This window comes from Cololabis saira, chromosome 20 (genome assembly GCF_033807715.1).
Source record: "Cololabis saira isolate AMF1-May2022 chromosome 20, fColSai1.1, whole genome shotgun sequence".
Taxonomy (NCBI): domain Eukaryota; kingdom Metazoa; phylum Chordata; class Actinopteri; order Beloniformes; family Belonidae; genus Cololabis; species Cololabis saira.
In genome coordinates, this window is record NC_084606.1 from 406,531 (window position 1) to 424,592 (window position 18,062).

Here is an 18,062-nt window from a genome sequence, read left to right on the forward strand (position 1 = left end):
AAAAAACAAGTGAAGAAATACATAGCTCACAAAAGGTAGTGTAACCATAAATGATTTATTTACGGTGTGTCTTGCTGTATCTGAGTGTGTTTTGACACTGTAAATGTGTGATGATCCCCTACAAAATCAGATGGACTATATCTGATTGGATGTTAAGACTATGCTTCGCTGCTGTTTGCTTGCTAAATTAATTGCTAAATTTGCTGATTTGCTAATGGCCGGTACTTTTATAGACTGTACGTTGTCTATGTAAATCTTTTTGTGATGTTTGTTAAATTTGCTGATTTGTTGGGTGTTGTTACTTTTATAGACTGTATGTTGTCTATGTAATTGTTTTTTGTGAGGTTTGTTAGTGTATTTCTGAAATGTATTCTTGATTTTTAATCATATTATTTTATTGTTTTATTGATCGGACCCCAGGAAGAGTAGTTGATGTAAACTACATCAGCTAATGAGGATCCTAATAAAATCAAATCAAATCAAATCTACTCAGGAAGAAATGTGGACATTTCCTAACATGAGGACTGATTTAAATACATTTAATGTATTTGAGTAAATCTCACCTCTCTGAAGAAGAATGTTGGTCTCCTTTAAAGTCAATAAATCTTTCATGTGACCAGTCGCTCTTCAAGGACAAACAGCTGGGTTCATGTTCCAGAGAGTCTCCTTTCTGATGGACACTGATAAAAGATAAAAGTTCAAAATCTACATATTCTATTTAAATGAAAAATAAGTTATACAGATACAAATATTTAGTCTATTAAAACATTATTAAACATAAATCATTGGCAGAGTTTGGATACACTCACCTCTTTACAGCAGAACCTTGGTCTCCTTTGAAGGTAATAACATATTCCATTGACTTGTCGCTCTTCAAGGACACACAGCTGGGTCCAGGTCCAGGTCCAGGTCCAGGTCCAGGTCCAGGTCCAGGTCCAGGTCCAGGTCCAGGTCCTGGTCCAGGTCCAGGTCCAGGTTCAGGTCCAGGTCCAGGTCCAGGTCCAGGTCCAGGTCCAGGCCCAGGTCCAGGTTGATTCCTGTAATAATGATGTTTGGTGATGTGAGTCTTGAGCTCTGACATGCAGAAGAGTCAGGGACAGTTAGAGATGCCCATCTCACCTCTGAGCTTTGCTCCGACTCTCATGTTCGCCACACAGAGATCTTTTAGAGGGAGGGACTCCGTCCTCTCCGTCCTCACACTGGTCCATTCTGCTGAATTCACGTCCACATCAGCTCACACACACACCTTCATCTGCAGAGGAAACACACATCACTGGTGCTGCACACAGACCAGCTGATCCTGCTCTGGTTTGTTCCTCTCTTTAGTGTTAATGTCACTAGAATGCAGTCAGAAACCAGTGGGAGGTGGAGGAAGTCACTGATACAGCCGTATCTGCTGATCTGAGCTGCTCGGAAGCAGGTTTTTTCTCAGTTGCTTCCTTTTCCAAATATCCACAACATTGTAGAACCTTTTCAGTCTGGTTTTAGAGCCCGTCACAGGACCAAAACAGCCTTTCTTATGAAGTCCAGAATGATCTGCTGCACACTTTAGATCCAGGGGAAAATGCAACCCTGTTCTTATTAGATCATAGTGCTTCATCCGACACTGTGGATCATAACATTCTTCTCACTCACCTTGAACAGTGGGTAGGCATTGAGGGGACAGCCCTGGACTGGTCCAATTCCTATCTTAAATATAGGACATTATCTGTGTCCATAGACCGGTTCTCCTCCTCTATTGCCTCTGCCTCCTATGGGGTCCCTCAGGGGTCCATACTAGGCCCATTGCTCTTCTGCCTTGACACGCTTCCTCTTGGTGACATCATCAGAAAATACAATATCTCTTTGCATTTATATGCAGATGACTCTCAACTGTACCTCCCACTGAAATCCACTAACTCTGTACAGTCTCTCCTGGACTCTTTGAAGATATCAAAGTCTGGATGTCAAACAACTATCTCCAGTTAAATAGTGGTAAAGCAGGGGAGTCCGCCGGGGTGGCCTCGGGGGGGGGGGGGACCGGGTCCGGGGATCGGGCCTCCCCTGACCGAGGGGTGCACGGGCGGGCGCGGCGGCGGGGTGGCACCATTCCCAGGTGTCTATGTCTTATGTTGTCAGTATGAATGGGAGGATGTTGGACCGTTTCCCCCTCCGTCTGGGGGCTCCGGCGGCGCCGGGGGCGCCCGTGGAGGTACGGTGGGGCCCTGGCCCGGCTCGGAGGGCCCGCCCCCGTCTACTGGATGGCCGGTGGGGGGACGCGGGTGTCATATCAGGGCCGGCTTTGCTGGTCCTGCTTCCTGGCTTCGGCCTCCGCTCCCCCTTCTTCCCCCCCTACACGATTCATACGCACATAGGCGAAAGGCAGGGGGTCCGGGTCGTGGGGGGCACTGTCCCGCGTGGCCCGGCACTCCCCGCCTCGCGGTTTTAACAGCGAGGCGGGGTAGTTCGGGAGGGGGGGGTCGGTGTCAAATCGATACTTGGCCCTCCCCCCTCCCTGTTTTTATGGCATTAATCACATGCACTCAACACCAGGGGCGGGAGGGGGTCCCACATCACCCGCGTTCCCTCACCGGCCTGGGATAGGTGGGTCAGGTTACCCGGGCCTGGCGGGGCTCGCGGTGCAGCCTGGGGTGCCTTCTGGCGGTGCTGGACCCCCCCGGGGAGGGGGAAACGGTGCGTGATTGTATGTCTGTGTCGGTGAGAATGCGGTATGGAAGGGTCCTGCCATGGAGGATTTGGGCATCCATTGGCAGGACATCAAAATTTTATAATTTATCAATATTATATTATACAAAGATGGTTATTATTATTATTATTATTATTATTATTATTATTATTATTATTATTATTATTATTATTATTATTATTATTGGTATTATTAGTATTATTAGTATTATTATTATGTATAGTATATCATATTATTATTAGTATAGGTATCCGGGCTCTTCCGTGTCGGCCTCTGGTCTCGCGGGTGGCGGGGTTGCTCCCCCCCTCCCCCACTACAGATACACTTCAGGTGGAGCTTTGTTTGGTTTATCACACACACACACACACACACACACACACACACACACACACACACACACACACACACACACACACACACACACACACACACACACACACACACACACACATATAGTCACTTAGTCACATGCATATACACACACACACACACACACACACACATGATCATATACATACACACACACACACACACACACACACACATAGACATACACATTGGCTTGTTCACCCGCATGCTGGCTCTCTAGTTTTTGGGTTTAGGTAGCGGTAGCGATAGCTTAGCTCAGACTGCGATCAGATCTCAAGATTTAGGTTGATTGCTGTTATTGTTTTGGTTGGTTCCGTGCCGGTTTCGTGCTTTGTTTGTGGTTTTTTGTTGCAGATTTCCAGTGCTTGACGTGTGTTTCCGTGTGTTCCTGCTTCCTGGATTGGCAGTGGATGTCGTCACCCACCCCCCCCCCCCCCCCAAAAAAAAAACAAACAAAAAAACACTGGGTTTGTATGTGTATATTTTTGTATGTGTACGCATATGTATGCGTATATATATGTATATATATTAAATATGGTAATAATGCACATATATATACTTTTGGTTTCTACCGTCATGGTCAATCACTAATATGTGTGCAGACAAGGGGGAGAAAAAAAAAATTGTGGTAAAACAGAAGTCATCCTCTTTGGTCCTCCTAAATCAACAAACACTGTTGCAAGTAAACTAGCTCACCTCACCCCGCATGTTAAATCCCACGCCAGAAACCTGGGGCTTCTACTGGATTCAGGGCTCAGTCTTGACGAACAGATAAGCTCTGTTGTTAAAAACTGTTTTTATCAGCTACGTAACATCTCCCACCTTAAATCGTTTTGAACCTATAATGACTTGGAAAAAGTAATCCGCACATTCATTACATCTCGCTTTGATTACTGCAGTTCTCTTTACCTTGGCCTCCCCAGTCTTTATTAACACGCCTGCAGTTGGTCCACAATGCTACAGCAAGACTGCTGACTGGTACGAGGAACCGTGGACATGTCACCCCTGTATTGGCTTCCCCGCACCGGCTCCCCATAGATTTTAGAATTAAGTTGAGAGTTTTACTCATGGATTTTAAGGCTCTAAATGGGCAGGCCCCTGCTTATATCACTGACCTTCTTCAGTTCCAGTCAGCCACCAGTCCCTGAGCTCCTCTAGTCAAAGAAAACTACCTGTGTGGTCACGGCCGGAGCTGAAAGGTGATAGGGAGCTGAAAGGTGATAGGGCCGTTGCTGTGGAACCAGTTACCCTCAGACATCCGATGTGCTCCCACTATCTCCACCTTTAAGATTAAAACTCTCCTCTATTCACTAGCTTCCCCAGTCCCCTAATCCTGTCATTTCTTGCATCTGTGTTTTTAGGTCAATTTTGTGATTTATTTGTTGTCACTGAATGTTTTTTCTTTTTTTATTATTATTATTATCATGTACAGCACTTTGGTCAGTAGTGTCTCTGTTTTAAATGTGCTTTATAAATACATATTACTCACTTACTAACTCTCAGCTCCTTTTCTCATTTTCTGTTTCTAAGGTTAAAAACATTAAATTGTGTGAACAACAGAGTTTTACTGCACAAACAGGAAGTTGGATATCTTGAACAAGCAGAAAGAGACTGGGCCTCTACGTGAGTCTGGTTCCTGTAAATGTGCAGAAGCTCAGAGGTGAAACTGTCCTGCAGAGACACGTGTCCTGCAGAGACACGTGTCCTGCAGAGACAGTGTCCTGCAGAGACACGTGTCCTGCAGAGACAGTGTCCTGCAGAGACACGTGTCCTGCAGAGACAGTGTCCTGCAGAGACACGTGTCCTGCAGAGACACGTGTCCTGCAGAGACAGTGTCCTGCAGAGACAGTGTCCTGCAGAGACACGTGTCCTGAAGAGACACGTGTCCTGCAGAGACACGTGTCCTGCAGAGACACGTGTCCTGCAGAGACAGTGTCCTGCAGAGACACGTGTCCTGAAGAGACACGTGTCCTGCAGAGACACGTGTCCTGCAGAGACACGTGTCCTGCAGAGACAGTGTCCTGCAGAGACACGTGTCCTGCAGAGACACGTGTCCTGCAGAGACAGTGTCCTGCAGAGACACGTGTCCTGCAGAGACACGTGTCCTCCTCCTTCAGAGCCTCATCACTCAACACTTACACAAGCAGCAACTTCCTCCAGGAACCACGCTTTATTTTGAAAGGCTCCACAGGAAACAGCAGTCTGACTTTAATGCTGGAGACGACAGGTTCATTCCAGGAAATAAAAACTCCAACTTTGATCGATGAAGAAAACTAATCATCGGCTGATCATCACGGTGTTTCTGATCAATAATAAAACCAGTGAAAATATTTTCATTAACAATCATGTAGATTTGTCTTCAGACACAAGAATGATCAAAGTTAGTGCAGGTAAATCAGAAGTGAGAATAAGTTCCTACCTTCACCTGTTTGAGTCAAAAGACAAAGTTCAGGAGTGAAATAAAGTTTTCAGTATTGATGCGGTTATCAGCAGTTGTTCTCCGTCCTCGGATCACCTCACCGGGCCCGTTTAACGCCTGATCTTCCACATGTGTTACTGCAGATTAATTTTCACTCTGACCGAGAGTTTCCTGGTTCAGCGTCGGCCGGTACGTGTCATACCGGCCGCCGCCACTTGGGGGCGCAGACGTAAACTCTGTTTAACCCGAGCGGACAAAATACAAGGAGAGAACAGCTGGAAAATACCGAGTAAAGGAAAACCAGGACACCAACTACATTGTTCCAGCAAAAATAACACGCATATAAACGTGTTTTAGTGGAACTGTGTGTCTGGATTGAACCGGTTTGAGCTGGACTCTGTATCGACCTCATGAAGCAGAAGTGTTGCAGCTCCGTTTCAGTCTCTGGTTTAGTTTCTCCCCCAAACTACTGGAGACTCCTGCATCAGTCATTAAACTAATAAGTACGGGTTTATTTCATTTTATCTGGAAAAACAAATGTCATTATCTCAACAAAAACACCCTGAGTAACTCCTACAACCAAGGAGGATTAAATGTTCCTGGTTTTAAACTTCAAATGTTATTTATTATCTGAACTAATTAAAATAAAATCTAAGTAAAATTTGATTATGACACTTGATTCCAAATGCAGTTTTTCAACTAATTGTAGTATTTTCTCCTAAAACGTGGTTTAGCGGTTAATAAACCATCCAGTTATCAAATGTTCATAAACAGACATAACTGTGCTGGCGTCTGATTTATAAACATCATCATTTCATCTGGAATAACCAGAGTATTAAATATCAGAAATGAATCTTGGATTAAAAACAACATTCTTTCCGTGTCATGGGTTATTGAAAGCTCCTTCTTACACACGGGGAGGTTTTAACAACATTTATTCCAATAACGGCCAAAGAACACGGCTGCGGCTGTGACGTCACCAAGTCCGTCCAATCAGCAGCAGATGTCGCTGTTTGACTGAACCACGTGATCCGAAGCAGCGAGTCCGTGGAACGGATGGATGTTTGGTTTCCACATGTTTCTAAACTTTGTTCTAAACATGACAGATGTGGTTCTGACACTGCAAACTTATGAATAATTATCAGCAGAGATTCTACAGCAGAGCTACAACCAGGGACTTTCTGATGGAAATAAACAGTTAGGAGCAATGAACACACACGCACCAGCTATTTATGTTCAATCAATGTTTAGGCTACTAAAACTCAGTTTACAGAGTAAACATACATGTTTAAAATATCGGAATATTATTCATATAATAGTTTAAACATGTAATAATTCAAATTGTGTTATTATATTAGTAATATTTATATGATTACTTTATAATTATTCTCCTTTATATTATAACATATTGGACATAAAAGTGACATTTATTTGTCAAACAAAATAGGTCCAGTTTTCCTACAAACATCCATCCAGAAGTGCAGCTTGCTGAGCCCGAACAGAGAACCAGATGTTGTGGAGAAAAACACACGGAGGACAGAGATGAAACAAAGATGTGAGTGAAACAGTGGAATTAAAGAAGACGGTGAAAAGACCTCCGAGTTACATGAATATACAGTTAAATGACCCGACTGAAGACTTCACTAGACAACAGGGCGTCACAGAGTGGGAGAGAACTTCAGACCATTAAAAACTTACACGGTCACTAATCCTAAAACAACACAAAGTCAGAGCAGTTCAGCACCACGGATAGCGACGGCATCATTTTGACACTCGCTTGAACTATTTCAGCTCAGTTTCTGCATCTGCATTTTTCCAGATAAAATGAAATAAAACCGTATTTATTTGTTTAATGACTGATGCAGGAGTCTCCAGTAGTTTGCAGAGGTGTCAAGTAACGAAGTACAAATACTTTGTTACCTTACTTAAGTAGAAATTTTGGTTATCTATACTTCACTGGAGTAATTATTTTTCAGACGACTTTTTACTTTTACTCCTTACATTTTCACGCAATTATCTGTACTTTTTACTCCTTACATTTTAAAGACAGCCTCGTTACTCTATTTCATTTGGGCCTTTAAATAAAAACTATCCAGTTAAATTGCTCCATCCGGATAGAGTGAATTTGGTTGTGGTTGTTTCAGATGTTCTTGTCCAGTTTTGTTCTTACATCCGTTCCCTCAGATTCCTGCAACTAAACTTGGATGTTCATTCCAATAAAGGTTAGGATAAATGATAACACGACTCTGAAGTTTGACTTTTTGCACCATTACAATACTTATAGGAAACTAGTCATCATATCTGCTGCTCTCTGAAACACATGTTAATGCTCAATAGTACACATATATGCTTCTTTAATATATTTACATTATACTAAGATACATTCATTTTCAATGGCTTTTGTCCTTAATGGCTTTTTTCCCCCTTACATTACTTTTACTTTTATACTTTAAGTAGTTTTGAAACCAGTACTTTTTACTTTTACTGATACTTCAACTTCTACAGGAGTATTTTTAAACTCTAGTATCTATACTTCTACCTGAGTAATGAATGTGAATACTGAAGACACCTCTGCTCCGTACCACCAAGAGATTCAGTGCCGGGAAAATAAACACACAAATTACTGACAATAATCTTCACATACAGCGGGTCTCAAACTCTCAACCTTGCACACCAAAGACGGCAACACTGACCACTCAGCCAGTTATAGATATTTATCACAAAGACACAGCTTAAGAAGTAATCTTCCATTTCAATGCACACATTGTAAGAGACATTTTGAGACATTTTACTCATCATCACCTCTTCTTTCATTTATGTGCCCAATGTTCTGAAAATTCAAAGGCAGAGACGTGTTAACTGTTTAGCTGCTGATGACTTTAACTGTAAAATATTCTAATTTGAAACAAAACAAATTGTTATGATCTTGAAAGTTTTGTCAACATTTACAAAATATTCTTTGGCAATTCTTGGTGCGGACTGGCCTTTATTTACACCATTTAAATAAATCATTTGCTATAGGCCTAACAATGTAATGCGTGTTCAGGGATGAAGAAGCTGGAGGTGGGAGGAGAACAAGCCATGAAGGTTGGGGTCGTAGTACCAGCAAGAACTTGAATCTACTTTCACCCCTGGTTAGGACACGGTGTAAGAGGTCAGACAGGGCTCTGATGAAACATTCTGCCTTCTCACCGTTGGATCCGCTGGTGAAAACATGCCCGTTCCTGGATAATATTCCTCCTAATAAGTAAAAAGAAGTGGTTAAACTTCCCCATGATGATGACAGAGTCTTCCTCTTGAGCAAACGTGAAGGACTTAACAATGTTTCTGCCTCGTTGGCCACGGCAGAAACCAGCAGCTCACTGGTACTTGTCCCTGGTCCTTGTGGAGTTTTGTTGTGACTCTATCGCTCTAATCCTCGTCTCCACTCGGGCCACTCCGTCCTAAAGTTTTACGGAGGGTTAAACTTCAGCTTTTCTTTTCTTCTGTCCGTCTGTCTTCTTACTTTGTCTCTTGATCGTTGGTTGAACGACTTCTGACACCATGTAGAATGATCGAGGGTCGGCTTGATCCCTAATATTTATTTAATGACCAGCACAAAACATCTAGCTAACCGGCATAAAAAGAGCGTCTCAGTAACTAAGGCAACAAGACATTAACTACCACTCAAAACATTCTACGTTACTATTTAACAGTTACCGTGGCAACGTTAGTTCTGCTATATGACACAGTTGTTGGTTCTTTGTAATTTGTGTTAAAAGTGGACACAAAAACAGTTTCTGCAGCGTCTGGGATCCTTCTTGGGACAATTGTGATAAGAAATACAACCAACACAGAACTGGACAAGCTTTCACATTTCATTTATTTGACATTGATTCATTCCAGACACGTCAATAACATTGTATAGAGCATAACAACGTTTACGCTAGTATGACTCTATGTATCTATAGATAAAATAGACACACAGGGGGGAGAAAAAGTATTTATTCAGACACCAGTTGTACAAGTTCTCCCACTTAAAAACATGAGAGAGGCCTGTCATTTCCATCATAGGAAACTTCAACTATGAAAGACAGAATGGAGGAAAAGAATCCAGGAATTGTTTTAGTTTAGTTTAGTTTAGTTTAGTTTAGTTTAGTTTAGTTTAGTTTAGTTTAGTTTAGTTTCGGTCATGACACAAAAAAATTAAAAATAAAATAAATTAAAAAAAACAAAGAATAAAAATGACAACAAGAAAACGAATACACTGTTCAAAGAAAACATCACAAAAAAGTTTCCAATATACAAATAAACAAATAACATCTAGACCGAAAAAGGGGTAGGCTGAAGCAAAGCTTATTATTTCCCTTCCCTCAAAAAGATGAATTACATTAATGAAATAAAAGCAAGAAGTAAGAGAAAGACTGCCAGTAAAACAAATTGCCTCCATGGGGATAACAAAAATTCCTCAAGGAACAAAAAAGATTTTTAAAATAAAGGTGCAGTCTACATGTTTCCTTCATCCTTAAAAAATCAAAGCAAATCACCAATTAAATAAATACCCAAATCAACATAGCAAGCCACTCATTAATGTCCATCCATCCATCCATCCATTATCTTACCCGCTTTATCCCTTGCGGGGTCACGGGGATGAAAAAAATGAGCTGGAGCCTATCCCAGCTCATTTTAGGTGAGAGGCAGGGGTTACACCCTGGACAGGTCACCAGTCCATCGCAGGGCCACATATAGACACACAAACCATGCTCACAATCACACTCACGCTCACACCTACGGGCAATTTTAGAATCATCAATTAACCTAATATGCATGTTTTTGGACTGTGGGAGGAAGTCGGAGTACCCGGAGAAAACCCACGCAAGCACGGGGAGAACATGCAAACTCCACACAGAAAGGCCCCTGCCGGGCCTGGGAGTCCAACCGGGGACCTTCTTGCTGTGAGGCAACAGTGCTAACCACTAAGCCAAATCTCTATCTAATTTATTCCAAACATCCACCGCTGCCGCTGTAGCATCTCAGTTTGGTGTTGGTTCTGAATTGTAGGATTTTTACTGAATTACTTGGTAAATTCCTGGGTAAAATAAGTATTTGGTCACCTACAAACAAGCAAGGTTTCTGTCTTCCACAGACCTGTAAGTTCTTTAAGAGGCTCCTCTGTCTCCACTGGTTACCCGGATTAATGGGGCCAGTATTAAGTGACCAGTCAGAGGGTTTTATTCCTTCTAAAAGATGCAGACGTTCTGACTCAGAGAAGAGTTTGATGTAAATGTCACTAAAACATGTCACTGATGCTTCTTTCACTCGGGATTAAAATGACCCTGGGATATTTATGTAGGGATCAAGTGAGTAGCTTCTAAGTTTGAATAGCTATATTGTTGATGTTATCTCTATTTAAATAGTCATGTCCTTATGTTGTTGCTCTGTAGTTTCAGGAGTGCAGATGTTCCATGTTTCCACCACTAGCTGCTGCGTCTGGAGTCAAGCACAACTTGCTCTTTGTGTTTAATTGACCTTTGAGCCGAGTTTATTCTTATTAAAATATGAGCGTGACAAAAGAGCTGTTAATATTTAACCCAAAAGATAAGCTGTCGCGCCTCGCCTACTTTTTACAACATTAAGTTAGAAAACTCAGATACTTTAGTGAAGTTTCCTCTCACTTTCTCGTGGACGGGTTTCTGCGCGGGGAGCTCCGTGTGAAGGAGATCGGAGCAGTTTTTAAACTGCCAGCAGCTCCGTTTCTGGACAAAGATCATTCCCGTTAACGGAGTCACAGCTGGAACTGAAGGACGAAGGAGACGACGGTTCCACGCGTCCAGATGTTGGAGCGGAGTCGGTGGATGAGAGCAGAAGTTCAGGTAGAAAAAATGGGAATATATGTATATATATATATATGTATATATATATATATATATATATATATATATATATATATAAATAATAATTCATTTTATTTAGAGGCGCCTTTCATGTCACCCAAGGTCACCTTACAGGATTAAAACAAGAAATACAATTAAAAATACATTTCATAAGTTAAAAATACAAAAAGACATCCGTAAAAGCAGCAATAGACAGCACAGAAAAGAAAAAGTAAATAAAACACTAAATAAACCAACTGGTGAGATGTATTGCACAATGTCCGGTCAGAGTGAGTGGGCAAGTTTGAACAGGTGAGTTTTGAGTTGAGTTTTGAATGTGGTGATGGAGTGTATTTGTTTTATGTGTGGGGGGAGGGAGTTCCAGAGTCTGGGTGCCGAGCAGCTGAAAGCTGGAGCACCCATGCTGCTGAGGTGTGAGGTGGGAGTGAAAAGAAGTCCAGCAGAGGTTGAGCGGAGGGTGCAGGAGGGAGTGTATTCTTGTTAAGAAGTCCAGCAGAGGTTGAGCGGAGGGTGCAGGAGGGAGTGTATTCTTGTTAAGAAGTCCAGCAGAGGTTGAGCGGAGGGTGCAGGAGGGAGTGTATTCTTGTTAAGAAGTCCAGCAGAGGTTGAGCGGAGGGTGCAGGAGGGAGTGTATTCTTGTTAAGAAGTCCAGCAGAGGTTGAGCGGAGGGTGCAGGAGGGAGTGTATTCTTGTAAAGAAGTCCAGCAGAGGTTGAGTGGAGGGTGCAGGAGGGAGTGTATTCTTGTTAAGAAGTCCAGCAGAGGTTGAGCGGAGGGTGCAGGAGGGGGTGTATTCTTGTTAAGAAGTCCAGCAGAGGTTGAGCGGAGGGTGCAGGAGGGGGTGTATTCTTGTTAAGAAGTCCAGCAGAGGTTGAGCGGAGGGTGCAGGAGGGAGTGTATTCTTGTTAAGAAGTCCAGCAGAGGTTGAGCGGAGGGTGCAGGAGGGGGTGTATTCTTGTTAAGAAGTCCAGCAGAGGTTGAGCGGAGGGTGCAGGAGGGAGTGTATTCTTGCAGAAGGTCACAGAGGTAAGTGGGGGCTAGGTTGTGAAGGGCTTTGTGGGTGAGGAGGAGGTTTTTGTAAATGATACGGTATTGGACTGGGAGCCAGTGGAGTTGGATAAGGACGGGGGTGATGTGGTCAGATGACTTGGTGCGGGTGATGATCCGGGCGGCCGAGTTCTGAATGAGTTGCAGTTTGTCGGTGAGTTTGGTCGGGAGGCCAGTGAGGAGGGCGTTTCAGTAATCGATACAGGATGTGATGAATGAGTGGACCAGGATTTGGGTGCTGGATTGGGACAGTGCTGGACGGAGTCTGGAGATGTTGCGGAGGTGGAAGAATGCAGTCCGGGTGATGTTGTGAATGTGAGGTGCAAATGAGAGTGTGCTGTCCAGAATTACGCCGAGGCTCTTGACGTGGGGGGAAAAGGGTACCGGGAAGCCGTCGATGATGATGGGAGGAGCGGGAGAGAGTTGTGACTTGGTGAGGGTGGATTTGGAGCCGATGAGAAGAGCCTCAGTTTTATTGCCGTTGAGTTTTAAGAAGTTTTTGCCCATCCAGGTATTGATGTCGTGCAGGCAGGTGGTGAGGGAAGTGGGAGGAATGGCAGCGGTGGGTTTGGAGGAGATATAAATCTGTGTGTCATCAGCGTAGAAGTGAAAATGGACCCCATGATGACGGAGAATTGAACCCAGGGGTAGGAGGTAGATGGTGAAGAGAAGTGGACCCAACACTATATATATATATATATATATATATATATATATATATATATACATATATATATATATATATATATATATATATATATATATATATATATATATATATATATATATATATATATATATATTAATGAATACTTTATTACAGACTCAAAAGGTTCCATATAAAATACATAAAAATTTCAGGTCACACATTAAAATACATGCAAACATCTGTTCCAATGTTTCCATAGTCCAGATGTGAACCTTGTATCACTCCGTTTGATGTTAGTGAGTGCAGTTATTAGACAGTTTTCTGACTCATGGAGTGGACACATAAATTTAAACATGAAATTCCTCAGCAGAGCATGGAAGGCGGGGACATAACAATGAACTAATAAAGTGCTTGCACTTGTCCATGTTGGGAGCTGAAGGAGGATCCTGAACGCATCATTCTACGCTACCTGCAACTTCTTTATCTTGGCTTTGGTGGTTTAATGACACCAAAGGTGAGCTGTGTAAAGAGGTGGACAACAGCTCTGAATAGATGTACTTTAACATCAGCTGTGCACATGTGGAATCTACGGGCAGCATGTTGGCCTGAGCAGAGAGCTGACAGCATCATCATCACAAACATCCTCATTTATCATGTCACCAAATACCCTACTCTCTTAACAACATCTAAGGCTCACACAGTAAGAATGGGGAAACTGTTGTTTCTGATCCTCCTTAGCTTTAACAATCACAATATTAAACACAATGTCATACTGGACTCCATAGCTAGAAAACTTTAAGCAGCTGCTGCAGCAGAACCGTATGGAGACATGATGACCATCAGCAGATATGAGGGGATTAATAACACTCTCACCATCATACATCCACTCTAGCACTGTATATATATATATATATATATATATATATATATATATATATATATATATATATATATATATATATATATATATATATATATATATATATATATATATATATATATATATATATATACAATGCTTCATATAATATTAGTTCACGGATCCACCAACATGCGTGAAATGCAGTGGAATTGAAGTAACCACTTATCCAGTCCTACCCCTGAATCTGACATACATTCTTACATAAAACAAGACGAGTTTCAATAACTGTTCAATACAGTGATAGAATACTCAATTATATGTAAATATAAATATAGTTAAAATCAAAGCAAATCAAGGCAAACAAATGAAAACTAAACAAACACCAGCATTAAGTTGTTACTATGTATGTATGTAATAATAGAAGTAATTATAATGTATGGTATTACATTATCATTACTTTACTATAATATAATAGAGAACAATAGACAGCAATGATATAACAATATACTTGAATAACTATATAAGAATAGATATGCTATATATACACTGGTTCATATATTTACCTTCTATTATATACATAAAAATAACTATAAATCTATATATCGACATATCTACATATAACTATAAATCAGTATATATTAATAGAGATATAGATATTTAAATACTGTACGTATAATACAACTCAATATATCCATATCCATACCAACATATAACATATCTATATCCATAATATACGTCTATGTATCTACATATATGAATAAATGTTGATACATGTAGATCTATAGATGTATATTATGGATATAGATATGTTATATCTCAGCATGTAAATGGATGAGCCGCTGCCCGGAGACGAGAAGGAGCTCAGTATCAGATCATGATTGTGTTTGTGGGGGAAGAAAGAGCTGCCGACCCGAGTAGATCAGAAATCTGTGGAGACTAACGGTCCAAGTTCAGGTTCAGGCCTAAAAGGAGGAAATGAACGTGATCAGAAACTCCTCCTGGGCTCCATCTCGCTGGTTCCTGGGGTTTTCTTTCTTTTTTTTGTAATTTAATTTTTATTGGTTTTGATTGACATGTAAACAAACAAACAGTCAAACAATCACCATGAAGATGTATAAAAGTACAAAGGGGAAAGTAAAAGCTACATAAGGGGACTGGTAAACACATCCAGAAAAAAAAAGAAAATAAAAATATTCTGATAATCCAGTCCTAAATTACCTGAAGTCTTATGGTAGAGACATATGTAATCCATTTTTGCCAATTATCAATAAATACCTATTTTTGTGTTCTTAAATTAAAAGTAATTATTTCCATTACATGATGCTGTAACAATATTCATCCATTCATCTACAGCAGGCTCCTCCCTCTTCAGACATTTCTTCCTTATTGATTTCTTACAAGCCACCAGTTAATATTCTCCATAAATATTTATCTTTGTTCCTCTATTCCAGTTCCTCTAGATCCATCAAGTATTACAAATTAAAGCAGAAAGTTATTTTAGTTGTAAACACAGTATCAAGAATGTGATGTACTCTCAACCAGAATGGGATCCCAGCAGGGCAACAGCAGAATATGTGATAGTGATTCGCCTCTTTGCTTCCGCAACATCTCCAACATTCTGTCTGATTGGAATATTATCTCTCTTGATATGGAGGGAAAAAATAGCTGATGACATTTTTCCATGTACATTCTCTCCAGAGTGGAGAATTTGTTCTGTTTGTTGCGACACAGGGAAGTCAGTGCCTGGGGGGGCAGATTAGTGTGATGAGGGTCCGTTAAAGGGCCAGTCCTCTCTTTGGCCTACGAACTAACTGCTGTTGTCTTCAGTAGTTCCAAACACATATATTGTAAATATCTCTTTCTGGACCGTGGTGAAGTGTGTGTTCTCAGAGTTCTGACCCCGGACCATAGCGGTTAACTAAAGGTGGTGGCTGCAGCTTCTGCCTGCTGGCTGTTAAATATCCATCCATCCATTATCTATACCCGCTTTATCCTTTGCAGGCTCACGGGGGGTGTTAAATATTAATCTAATAAACAGGTTTACTGCAGTATGGAGGACAAAGTTCAGTGTTTCTGCAGTTGGAGACATCAGCGTACTTTATGACATCACAGCTCAGATTACAGACTAACTCTCATCCAGAAACATTACATTTAGTTAACATAAAATAAACCATCTGTACATTAATACAACTCAGAATGGAGCGAGGACTCATGACTGTGAGTTTTATTTCCCTTTTCCTACTTTTGAATGTCAGTAGTTTAATAACTGCTAAAACATCCATCATCTAAATTCTGTTTAACAACAATGAAGATACAACCTTATTTTTTTACTCCTCTTTCAGTGTTTTGAACCAGACTGTAAATATGTTTCTTTCTGCTGTAAAGTTGGACATTTGAACACGGAGGTCAGCGAGGTAACTCGCTGTTGCGGCCTCTAGTGGTCAGTGGAGGAACTGCAACCTGAGACTCTAGCACACAGGTGTCAAACTCAGGCGCGTCATTTCCGCCGGGGACGCGTCCCCACCACTTTGTCTGACGAGCAGATTTGTCCCCACCACTTAAAAAAAGAAAAAAAAAAATTAAGTAAGACACGATTTGCCCCGTATTTTCATTAACGCCCCATACACACGTCTGTCACACACACATCAACACTAAATTTATCAATAATGAACAAAATAAAACACAGGAAACATTAAGGCCAGCAAAATCTTAGTGGCGGGACAACAGGACCTGCTGCGTCTGTGCATGCAGTGCACCCTCAGTTTATGTGTTTGCTCAGTTGAAAAGACGAAAAGAAAACTGACAAATGCGCGTGCGTCAAGCCTGATTTATGGTTCCGCATTAAATCGACGGCGTAGCCAACGGCGTAGGTTACGCAGCGTCGCGCACCGTACGTTCACATCCCTGCGTATCCTACGCCGTACGCTTTGCGTTGGTGCAACGCGGAACCATAAATCAGCCAGTGTCCGTCACTGATCTGCTTCCAGCACGCAGTTTCCTGCACCAGCAAGACGCTGCTCTCTGCTGCTCCGTTAACACAAGTAACCGTGGATATTCGCAAGTGGTTCAGCACAACGACACAAACAAGTTTACAGGACTGTCTCAGAAAATTAGAATATTGTGATAAAGTCCTTTATTTTTCTGGAGTCTAAAAATGTCATACATTCTGGATTAATTACAAATCAACTGAAATATTGCAAGCCTTTTATTATTTTAATATTGCTGATTATGGTTTACAGTTTAAGATTAAGATTCCCAGAATATTCAAATTTTTTGAGATAGGATATTTGCGTTTTCTTAAACTGTAAGCCAGGATCAGCAAAATTAAAATAATAATAATAAGCAATGCCTATTATTTATCATGAAACCTCAATTCGGAAGTAATGGGCGTAGCTCGTACCCAGCACTTTTCAAACCTTACTCAGGTTTATGGTAAATGTCCCCAGCACTTCTGAAATCAAACTGACGCCCATGGTCAAACTGAATCCCGACACGATGTTGATATCTATGTGGAAACGTGATTTGACGGGTTTTTTTCTTCCGCCGAAGCGTCGTACACATAGATCTATGTGAAGCACATTCTGACTTCCTGCTGATAAATCGTCTATTTGCATGAAAAAGCCTTTGTAATAAAAGAAACAGAGATAAAAGAAACGGGGATGGTACGGTAGTATTTTACCGGCTCGACACGTGTCATTCATGGTGACGCAGCAGAAACAGACTACAGGTGGCGCTGCACATGCTCAGCAGGATCATTCATATGCAAATACAGTCATGAACTATTTTGCATTGACCATTTATGGTAGAAAGTGGGCGTGTAGAGGGCGGGATATGAGGAGAATTCACCTTCAACCTTCCAGCTGGACTGGGATTTAGAAAGAGAACATTGCGTGCAAGTGTGCGTGCACACGGTTTTATACATCAGGATTTTTTTTTGCGCCCGCCATTTTCAGCTTTTGGGTTTACGTGCACTTTTAGTCTGAATCCTACACACTCTTTTATAAATGAGGCCCCAGTTCATTTACTCAATAATTTAGTTGAAATTCATTCATAACCTTCAATATAAATGGTCACCTTCGTTTTTTAAGTTCAGCCAGATTATTTATTAGACTCCTCCTCCTCCTCTTCCTCCTCTTCCTCCTCCTCCTCTTCCTTCTC

General features: G+C 41.5%; 1 protein-coding gene across 1 annotated transcript; it reads right to left on the minus strand.

The window, feature by feature from the left end:
• Positions 1–801: 801 nt before the first annotated feature.
• LOC133420928 (tetra-peptide repeat homeobox protein 1-like) lies at positions 802–1,246 on the minus strand. The gene is made up of 2 exons (XM_061710810.1): positions 1,120–1,246; positions 802–1,037 (listed from the first exon to the last, which is right to left on the minus strand). Exons 1-2 carry the CDS (start codon positions 1,206–1,208, stop codon positions 806–808), a joined length of 321 nt encoding a protein of 106 aa, XP_061566794.1. The 5' UTR covers positions 1,209–1,246; the 3' UTR covers positions 802–805.
• Positions 1,247–18,062: the final 16,816 nt, after the last annotated feature.